Genomic DNA, 11,410 nt, shown 5'->3' with positions numbered 1-11,410 from the left:
CATGAATGAGTTAAATAAACATTACCATATAAATTATTAAAAGTTAACTAATTTAATTTCATAAAAATTACAATTAAAAAAGGATGGTTTTTTTAAGATTTGTGAAATGAAGATGACATTTGATTATATTATCAAGTAAAAAGAATAGTTTTTTCGCTTTTCTGAGAAATTTAAACTTTTTGTTGCGTTATTTTTAAAGTAAAAGAGAGAAAAAGATTAAAAAGATATTTGTAGAAAATAATTTTATTGATTTTTAAATTAATTTTAATAGAATTAAAATATTAATAAAAAAATATTATTATTAAAAATATATATTTTTTATGAAATGATCACTTATCTAATTACAAAACGCCAATTACAACTTTATAGGGACAATTAATCTTATTTTTGTCGCTGAAACAAAACGCTCAAAATTAAATTAAAAGACAATTCCTTCGTTCAAATTTATCAAACGTATTACCATTTATGTTTATTTCTGCTTATTAGGTCTATTTTATTATTACTTTTTTATTATTAGATGTAGAGCTTCTTTCTTCTTTTTTTAAAAAATTTATGAGCTATTATAAAAAGACATTTATTTTAAAAATCTATAAATGATTTATAAAGATTCGAAATATTGTATTAAGTGATTAAAGCACGTTTACCGATAACTGTCATAACACGTATCCTTCGTTATCTCAATGAAAAATCAACCTACATACGAAAACGTATTGAAACACATGCGGGGATATCGTAACTGGTGGCAGGAGAGGCCCTGAGATGCGTGGGCCTGACACATTCGCGTGGTCCCATTGACGGTCAGTCGGCGGCCTCGATCTTCAGTGTTAGCGTGGATGTGTCCTTACGACTTCGCGCTATCATCAGGAATGCGTTTTCGCAAGTACCGGTAATCCGAAGGCGCGATTATGCTATCACGCTACTATGGGATATTTATCTTGTGTATCGCCACGGTAGCCGGAGCATCGTTTCCACCGGTGGGGAGATGGTGTTCTATCTGGTTCACGCTAAGTAGCGTGCTACTCACCTTACCGGAGATCACACACCAATGGTCGCTCTTAGGACTGAATCTCTGGTCGAATCATGCAGCGGATAAGCCGACGTCTAACGAGCTCTTTGAACGTGACGCGACTCGATTTTCCAGGGGTGAGTACATTGCGAACGTTATAACATTATACAAACAAAGTGAAGAAATTGAAAAGAGGAATATCCATGAAAAGAACTATTTTGATGAAGCATCTAAAAATTTAGCTATACTGAGTAAAAAACGTTCTTGTTTGACTAAATCAATTGCTTATTTGATTAAATTAATATAAATATTAATTTATCTTCTTTATTTTTTTTTGCTGGAGAATATTATATGTTTTACTTGAATATAATATGTTTTACTTAAATACATATATATATATATATATATATACGTTCTTCTCATCGAAAGAAATACAGACGAATTGAATTTTAATTTAGTAAACATTTTTTTCTCAGTGCAAATAAAGATCTGAAAATAATTTTGTTGGATTATCAAAATATATAATATTTTTAAGCGTGCAAATCGATGGCAAAACATTCTAACAATCACTTAGGCTCAGTTTCACGGTTGACTCTTAATCGAGATTCAACTTATTTCTCATTTCTTTCGAATTCTAGCATTAGAAAGAGATGAGGAATAAGTTAAACCTCGGTTAATAGTTAACCATGAATTGTGAAACTGAGTCTTAGAGTGTTTTATCTAATTATTTTGATAATCGAAACAAAATTATTTCTAGATCTGTATCTAGCTAAATTTTTGGATACTTCAGCAAACCTTTTTTTGTTTCCTGGTATAATTCTCTGGTAACATATTTTAATAATTCAAAATCAAAATATCACGATCACGATGACGACCGTATATATACTTTGAACATTGTAAACTAGCGTTGACGCTGACATTGTCTTCCTCTTTTAAGCTGAAGAAAATTGAAGATTTTGTAAAGAAAATTATATGTCTTTTGCATCGGTATTCTTAGCTTACCATCGCGTTTGTTTTCTGAATTGAGAAAGACGTAAATGAAAGAATAAACCCTTTTCCTTGCAGCGTGCATGCAGTTTTAGGAATTTTGCAAAGGTACTTTTTCAAATATATTTTCTGCGTATTAAATGATGCATATATATGTGATGATAAAAATTATATAATACAATTCAATAAATAATTGTGCAAATGCTATTTATTAGTTCTTGATGGAATCTTGAAAAGAAAATTTTTACTATTAAATTACTTGTTTTTTCTTCGCTAATCAAACGTGTCGCTTTTCATTTTTAAAAAATGTAATTGATTATTCGCAGCATTTGAGTTAATTATTTAAGAAATTGAATAAAAATTAATAAAACAGCTAAATTAAATTTTTATCGAAAGCTCCTCGGAAAAGTCGAGTTTCGAATGTAAAACGTAAAGCAATGGTACTTAAATACAATGAAAAGCCGCTAAGCAAATAATGCGAACTGCAAATAATTCTACATTGAAGAATTGTACTAAATTTTAATAAATCATTTTTTTAATAGTATTAACTAAATACAATATTTACTAAATATAAAGATATATTTATTTAATACAAGAACCATTAATTCGATTTATTATTGTTTTTATTGAATAAATATTTATTTAATATAAGTAAATGTTTAGTTGGTACTATTCAAATAAATATTTATTAAAATTTAGTACATTTTTTCTCAGTATATTGTTCTACGTATACGTACGTTCCATAAATTTGAATCTAGATTTTCATCAAATTCCTCGTGTAACCAATTTATCTATTTCCCTATACATTTATTTACATTCCGGAAAGCGACATTATCTAACAGATGGAACGGACGAGGGAATTTTTCCCAGTTTATTTGACTCGTTTCGCGTTTATCCGCAGTGCTGAACTTCTTTCCCGTTCCGGTCGAGGAAGAGTGCCTGTCCGAGGACAAACGACGTCAGGGAATATGCATGAACACATATGAGTGCCGTATTCAGCGCGGGCAATCTCACGGACCGTGTGCGCTCGGTTTTGGTGTGTGCTGCATATGTGAGTACACCTATCATTCGTACGTGAATATAACTTGTCATGCGCATCATCTTAAAGCGATACCATGAAACCTATCTAGAGGACTTACAGAAGCGCCAATTCATTCTGGTTGCAACAAAAGTGATCTCTCTGGCGTCATATTCATATCCTAAATAAATTATAATTCCTAATGAAATTACTAATTCCTAAAGATATGCGTTATTTTTCTACCCTTATTTTTTTCACGCTTAAAGAAATTTCGGATTTCAGGTATACAATTATAAACAATATTCCGTTTAGATAACGGAAAAAAATTATCTATATAAAAATGAGATAAATTGTACGTTGATGTATTTTAGATAAGATAAAGACAATTTCATTTTTAATTTATTTAAATAAAAGAGAGAATGAAACTATAAATCATTTCTTCTAAATAATTTTAAGATAATATTGTTTTTAAGCAAAATAATTTAAGATATAGAAACAGTATTCACATTTTTATTTATAATATAAATCTTTATTTCTTAATAGTAAAAGCATTGAGAAGGGCTACGAACCATAAGAAAACAATATTTAAATTAAAGATATTAATATAATTAATAAGAACTAAACAATAATACTAACGGCGTTTCGAGCCCGATCGGGTCATTTTCAATATTGTATCTTTAATTTAAATATTGTTTTCTTATGGTTCGTAGCCCTTCTCAATACTTTTACTATTAATTTATATTGATTGAACCATATTACACGATGTATCTTTATTTCTTACATACAAACAAAAATTTTTCAAATTTTCTGTCTGACGATTTCCGAGTAATACATTGACATTCCGAGTAATTCCAATAATATCAAAACGCTCCACTGACACTGATATATAATTGCAAAATATGTTATACTTGAAGAAAATCTATTTGACATGTGGATAAAAAATAAAAATTTAATTGTTTAGATTTAAATTTTAATCATAAAACTATTTCAATGTTAAAATTAAAAGTGTATATACATATGTATATATACTTTCTTTTTTTAAATTAAGTAGTACAAAGAAGGCAATAGACAAAAGCGCTGACACATCAAGTCAATACTTAGAATTGCAAAATCTGGACAACACTCATCTAACACATTAAACATCCGTTTTATATACATATATAAAAAAAAGATGTTTTAAAATCTTACGTACTAATCTCGCTATGCATTGATATAAATTATCTTATGCTCGTTTCCTCCAACGCGTATTAATTTCAATCTCGATTCATTTTACTCTTCATTTTTCTCTAATTTTTTGAACTAGAAAAAGATGAAGAGTAGATATAAGTTGAACCGAGATTAAAGATTAATCTACATTGGTGCAAAATGGATAATTGATTTAAGATAATTTGAAAAAATAGCACTTTTTTACTTAAGATAAAGATGGAAATAATACATATTCTAATAATTTACATAAAGATAAGATGAAGCCATTTCTTTATCTAGATAATTATCTAGATAATTTGTATAGATAATTGTAAACACTGAATAGAGAATGTTTTTTTTATTTAAATAACTGATTGATCAGATTTTCTTTCTTACGTCATTATTTCTTTTATGTGACATTGCTGTTTAACATTGTCTAAAAATAAAGCGGAAAAATATACTTCTGGTTAGGAATTGTGTATTATTTTTAGCGTTTAAAATTGTATCTGTGTAACCGCGATTTTCTTGTTTGCGTTGTCGATTTGATGCCGAATCGATTAACGCTTTTCTGCTAAGTTTAACGGTATCGCGATAGCCGGGTGTAACTCCGAGACGATTTCAAGCAGCACGTTCTCCTCGATAGCGTGAAAGGGAGCACTCGGAGAAGGAAAGAAAAAAAGGAGGAACGGTATGCTTACCCGGTGAGTTCGCACGAGGAAGAACTTGAAGGCCAGGTTATACAGTTACTTAATTGCCTTTCGGTGTGGATACAAGTGTTGTACTGTACGAGGTCCACTGTCTCCCTGATATCTTGTTTACATTGCTTTTATACAATTCGCAAATATCGAGCGTGACCGAGCATACGTTCTTTAAAAATCTATATTACAAATATGCAGTTCCATATATAATTGAACTGCGGGATTTGTATCTTCTCTAAGCGCGTTATATTGTGAAATTTTACATTCTATGGACACGTGCGACATACATATTTATCCTTCTAGCAATAAATTTTCTGTAGAAATTAAATTCAATTTTACACTCCCACAAAATCCATTGAAATTTGCTAAAAGATAGATATCAACGGTGTTTATCTCCAATTCTAAAATTTACTTCGCTAAACGTTTAAAATCTTCAACGTTAGACTTAACAACTTCGTAGTTGGCCGCCGTATTAAATTCTCATTAATTAAGGAAGGCACTAACTTGAAATTCGTTAAGTAATGCACCGTTTAAGTATGTACATTAATGGTGATTAGATGACAAACTCTGTGGATTTCTAGCGGAAAGTAAATTTAGTACAGATTTTACTTATTTCTAAAAAATTTAATATCGATTCATTTATTCGAAAAAAATCCCCTCAGATTAAGATTCTATTATGCAACTAACTATGTTAATTTTCTTTGTGAGGAGGTAAGATAATTAGGTGAAGCTAAAATAGAAATTTTGTAGCATTATTTTTATGTGTACATCTTGATGGTAATTAAACTTTTATTATAACGAACATCCTCATTTTATGCCGCTACTTAAAATTTAAGTCTCATGTAGCGCGGAAAAGTTCTTATACGCTAGCCTGAAACGGTTTCATCGTCCGTCTCCGTTTTATAAAGTCCAATTACTCCTTGTTGCTTTTTATTCGGTCTGCATCCATTCGTTTTTTCCGCCACGGTACATGCTATTGCACAATCGAAAACAGGGCCATACCGTACGTACGGATTCTTGACCGATTTCGCGAATTCAACTTCTTGCCATCAGTATACGCTGCATCTTGAAAGTCTGAGTTTTACTACCGGCCTATCGCCGGATGCCGTCATCTCGCAGAAATAATTTAATATTGCGAAATTTAATGTGTTACGGAAGAAAGATGATGCATATGCACTTCGAGCAGATTTACGAGAGCTATAACACGAACAAATAAATTTCTAATGCTCTCATGGTCAAAGACATGGACGTGACCTTTAGATATAAATAGCTCATCGCAGTTTTACGGGATTAGAACGGCAATTATGTAATAAGCGGCGGACAACAGTATAAAAAAGGAGATATATATATATATACTTTTTTAGGTACTGATATTTTCTGACTCGTAACATTTCTGTCGAAGAAGACTTTCAATCTACGCGATTTATTAGAGTGCTCTTTGCGCTCTCAGAACCTACTACCTGTCTACGTTATTGTTTCATTAAGATTTAGTACCAGTTGTTGCACCTTTGATAAACAATTTGGTAATTTATCTAATGGATAAAATAGAGCTAGATAAAGAGAAAAAATGATTTATCAAAAGGTGGGAACAAACTGGACTTAATTTTTAATATAAATTAAACGTTGCAATATTTTATTAAAAATTAATGTGTTAAAAATGTATGTGCATGTTAAAGGATTTATGTACTATATATGTTAAAGCATGACTAAAAATATAAAAATTTCATAAATTGTATTATTACGTTTATTTGTGTAAAATTTAAGCATAATTCTCTTATCGGTTATTTAATTTTTTTGTTTACCTTGATTCTCTTCTGTAAAATCGTGTTTTGTAGTACCTATTTATTTACAAATTCGATTAGGTCATAGAATGTAGCATTATATTGCAAATTAAATCAAATTTTTATATATACGAATAAAACTATAATAAATATTCGTGCAAAATTTTATTTGGACCTACTTGTATTTAAAAAGTTATTTACTGAAATTTGCAGCGAATATGATTATTTCGATGCTTAAAGCAATGATAAGCCAAATTTATTGTTTTTGTTTTTTGAAATTGATTTCAAAGTATATTGATGATAAAACTTTTTTTATTTATATTGGCTTTTTTAGCTGATTGTGTTCAGTCAAAACCTCCTTAAAAGTTATAACACCAAAATGAAAGAAAATTAGTTGCAAATTTGTCAATTGTTAGAATTAAGATATAGATCGGAAATTCTGAGATATCGTATTTATCCAAATAAGACTCTATATTACATATGTGCATACGTATGTGTATATTTGTGCACATGCAAACACATAGGTATTATATATAGATACGGTACGTATATGGTTCGCGAGCTTCAAATCAAAAGGTTACCTATCTCGCCTATTTTTTGCTTTTTTATACCCTTTTCATTGAATCGTTGAATGCACCTTGCCTGCAACGCGACATCAGCCATTCATACATTTTTTATATTACCCGTCTTGGATTGTTTCCTCGAACCACCAGAGGAAGTAAGATCTACATACGAAGGCAGTATGCGTTTCTTCTAGCCGGCGGGCCGTTGAATAGCGTCCCGAGAGTCTAAAACGGTCACTGAATGCCTGAATGAGAACTCGTTATCGAAGCCGGAGGCTGTTCATGAGAATATCGCAGGGGCGACGCCCACAGTGGATACTTCACGAAAGTGTTAGAATGTCTGGCATTCACATTTAATCCGTCCGCATAGATGTGAATTTTAAACAGGAAATTTCGGCGAAAACCTAACAGGTTATTCTTGGTCAATTAATAGCGACTGTGTCATAATTTCTCGCATTTCTATATCCGTGTTTTCTCTCACGTAGATCAATCTATATAAAAAATTAATGGATTTTGAAAAGACGTTGCGGAAAAGAGTTATTTAAAGTGTAATAGTAAGGGAAGGAAATGAAGTATAAAAGTTTGTACTGAGTATTCCTTAGAAAAGCCACTATAGAACTCAGGTGTCTGATTTCCCACTTAACTTTAGAAGGCTAAAAGCGCATTATTAGCTTGAGCTTTAAACGTTCGACCATTAGTAGTCTGAGCTTTAAATGCGAGGCAATTCATTATTCGTTCATCAATATAATCTTTTATTAACCGCCGCTAATATTAGTTTAACGAGTTTAACGATGAACGCTATTGCCTCGCGTTCAGTCTTGTTTGAATGCTTAAATGTGGACGTAAAATTTCACGGAATTGGGCGCGAGGCCTTCATATCGTGGATTCTTACTCTAATTAAATATTCCGAAGTGTAACGAAACGCAAACGTCCTACGGTCGCTACAAGTATTTTATTAACTGTGTCAGTAATTAATATGGTTTACAGTCACGGCAAGCTGCGACAATGAGGTACAGAATAATCTGACCTACGTGACCAGTCCTGGTTTTCCCAACCTCATCGACCGGCCTATGAACTGCTCAGTGCTTGTACGGAAAATCGATACGGAGGTCAGCCAGTTGAGGATCGACTTCGTCCATTTCAACATTGTAAGTCTCAGGAATGTCTTATTATTATAGTGTTATCTACTAGGAATAGGCTAGTTGCAACTGTCGATTCCCTCGAGTGCTGTTTAGTATATCTAATATTCCACGAGTTGTCAAGATAATGTCGATACGTGCGAAGAATGCAGAATTTTTTTCTTCACATAACTACGCCAACATTAATTTTTGGATACTGTTCAATATTAGCAGCATTTGTGAAAATCTTCGTCAGTGTCGTTTTTCACCCAGACAATGTTTAAAATTAGAACATAAGACATCTTTAAGACATCTCATATCTCGATTTTGAACATTATGCTACCTGGGTAAATGTATACTAGTGTTTAATTTTATTATAAATAAATTTGTAAATGAGGAGAAAGAAAGAAGAGAAAGAAAAGAGGAAAAGGCAAAATACATAAGAATAAAGTAATCATGAAGAAAAATTGCATATTAGTTCTTATATTACATAATTCCAGGTGGCAAACTGGTGTTATTTATCGTCATTTTGACGACAGTAGACGTCATTTTTACATAAAATGGCGATAAATGACATCAGCATATTTGAAATATGTCGCATTTAACATGAACAAAACACGTAATTCATTTGAGTTAGCGATGTGTATATATGAGAAAGTAATCGCAAAAGCAGAAAAGGTACACGGAAAGAAAATTAAATGAAATCAAATTAAAGAATGGTTTTGCTAGAGCATTTAAAAATTTAGCTAGATACAGATCTGAAAATAATTTTATTAAACCATCAAAATAATGATATGTACGTCCAAGAGGTTGTTAGAATGTCAAAACTTTTTGCAACATTGTTTATTATGAGAGTCCTAGATAATTGTTTTGATAGTTCAACAAAATTATTTTCAGACCTGTATTTAGTTAAATTTTTAGATACTTTAGACAAATAAATTTTTTCTATGTACGTAATATATGTAGAATTAGAAACTGTTTTAGGGTCAGCCAAACGCTTTGACTGGCGTGTGCGACGGAGATGTCATGGTAATCAACAATAACAGGACATCTTTCGAACTATGCGGATGGAACAGCGGGCAACACGGTGAGTACTGCTTGTACAATTTCTTACACAATCTTTATAATTGTAGCTTTTGTAGTATCGCGAATCTAGCTAATTAAAATTCGATTTTTCTGGACACGCGGGACATCTCGCGCACGTGTACGTTTTTCGAGCAATTTAAAATATAGCACAGACTGCTCTGTATCCCGACATAGTATACGTGGACGTGGGCGAAGGCAACGAACCAATCACTTTAAACTTCCGGCTGCCAAGCGGACTGCAGTCACGAATGTGGGAGATGCGGGTGGTGCAGCTGGGTTTCGAGCAACGTGCACCGGTCGGATGTCTCCAATATTTTCGCTCGCCCAACGGCACACTGAGGACATTTAATTATCTCCCGAACGGCAGATATCTCGCCGAACGCGATTACCTATTATGCGTACGTCAGGAGAGAGACATGTGCGGTATCTCTTATCAGCCTTGCACGCGAGACTCTTTTCGGATAGGTCCTAATAGGTCTCAAGATATGTCCAATACGACCAATAACACGGTTCCCGCAATGATCACTGCGAACAGCGGAAATGCCTCTGCAGCTGTCAATCTAAACGTAACTCCTGTAAACGATTCCGGTATGGACATTGTCGAGGGATCGGGAGCAGGATTATCTGAACAGGAAATGACTTTTATTTCCAATATGAATTCGGTACCTTTCTTTGGAAGACGGTGCAGAGACAGGATACTTATTCCTTGCGATTTCGAGGAATTTATTACAGTACGTCATGTTTAATTAGTATTTTCTTAATTATACTCAAATAGCACGTATGTCCAAAATTGGGACATGAGACATTTTATGTTCCGATTTTGAACATGTGCTGTCTGAGTAATTATTATGTAGAGAAGTCTAGTAATGCCTAGTAATGTATATGAATTGTATTTAAAAATGTGATTGTCAACTTGTACTATTTCAAATTTATTGCTCCAAAAATTTTTAATTTGGATTTATGTGATAATTTGGAAACTAGAATTTGAGTATAAAATGATTAATCCTTAATACACGCGATTCTGTGTATTTCTTTTCTTTGAAATACGGGAACATTTCACTAAATAATGGTCTTTATTTTTTCTTTTTTTTTAATACACAACTTTATAAATATTTTTTAAAGGCCTTTAAAGTGTGTACAAAGAAATTACTTAGTAATTTCTGTATATTTGTAAAAGTGACGAAAATTAAGCCGGGACATGAAAACAACTCGTCGTATGTAGTAAAGGACAGGAATATCATCGTGTGTACGAAGGGTTAATTACAGTAACTCTGGCACACTTTTTGCATCAGAAGACGGAAGCGATATCTCGTTTAATGCTTCAGCTGCAAATGTCTGTTTTAGCCGGGAAACAACATGGCAGGTATCTGCAATTTGGAGCGTTGCGGCAGTTCACTGTGCGGCCGAAACGAACTCGATGCAGAGGGTAACTGCCGTGTCGAGACTTGGACTACTCCCTTTCGTATAAGGGTAGCGTTTGGTCCGGGTATTAACATGGACGGCACATTGGAAGACAATGCCGGCATGTGTCTCACGTACCAACAGTTAGCTTGTGTAGCTTGAGCGTTATAATTATCCCACTCTTCGCAAGGCGCATAAAGCGCAAAGCAGAACGCTAGACGACATATAAATGCGGAGACAACTGTCGAACAGAAGAAGGAAGCGTCATCGACTGCGTCTGTACTGTCTGCAACACTGTTTCTGTAGCATTGTCAAGCGACGTCGTTGTCACTTTCGCAGCACAAATATAGGAAATACTTTCGAACGGAATAAAGAAGATTTCGCTTGCGGGGGTTTTGCTCGTTCGGCTTAGACTAATGGACGTGAGATTACGGGACGGGAATTATAGAATTGGGATTGAAGTATTGTGCTGTATAATTAATACCACAAAAAAGTCAAAGAGTCAAATAGTTTTTATTTACAAATGAACTAGCTTAAATCGTAAACGCAGCGCACAACTCTCGATAT

The 11,410-nt window shown here is 32.9% G+C and overlaps 1 protein-coding gene across 1 annotated transcript; it reads left to right on the top strand.

The window, feature by feature from the left end:
• The first annotated feature begins 867 nt into the window (after positions 1 to 867).
• On the top strand, positions 868 to 11,392 carry LOC108720730 (uncharacterized). The gene is made up of 6 exons (XM_018444872.1): positions 868 to 1,143; positions 2,895 to 3,044; positions 8,226 to 8,386; positions 9,341 to 9,443; positions 9,617 to 10,173; positions 10,787 to 11,392. The coding sequence occupies exons 1-6, from the start codon at positions 906 to 908 to the stop codon at positions 11,003 to 11,005; spliced, it is 1,428 nt and encodes a 475-aa protein (XP_018300374.1). The 5' UTR covers positions 868 to 905; the 3' UTR covers positions 11,006 to 11,392.
• The last annotated feature ends 18 nt before the right edge of the window (positions 11,393 to 11,410 follow it).

Source organism: Mycetomoellerius zeteki, unplaced genomic scaffold, assembly GCF_001594055.1.
Source record: "Mycetomoellerius zeteki isolate Tzet28-1 unplaced genomic scaffold, Tzet1.0 scaffold155, whole genome shotgun sequence".
NCBI lineage: Eukaryota > Metazoa > Arthropoda > Insecta > Hymenoptera > Formicidae > Mycetomoellerius > Mycetomoellerius zeteki.
Note: the sequence above shows the minus strand (reverse complement) of the source record. Positions and strands in the feature narration are given on the sequence as shown.

Excerpts from the sequence above, each read along its gene's own strand:
- LOC108720730 (XM_018444872.1), top strand. The coding sequence starts at position 906 with ATGCTATCACGCTACTATGGGATATTTATCTTGTGTATCGCCACGGTA. Across the intron at positions 8,387-9,340 it reads ACTTCGTCCATTTCAACATT|GGTCAGCCAAACGCTTTGAC; the intron begins GTAAGTCTCAGG and ends AAACTGTTTTAG. Across the intron at positions 10,174-10,786 it reads ATTTCGAGGAATTTATTACA|CCGGGAAACAACATGGCAGG; the intron begins GTACGTCATGTT and ends TGTCTGTTTTAG.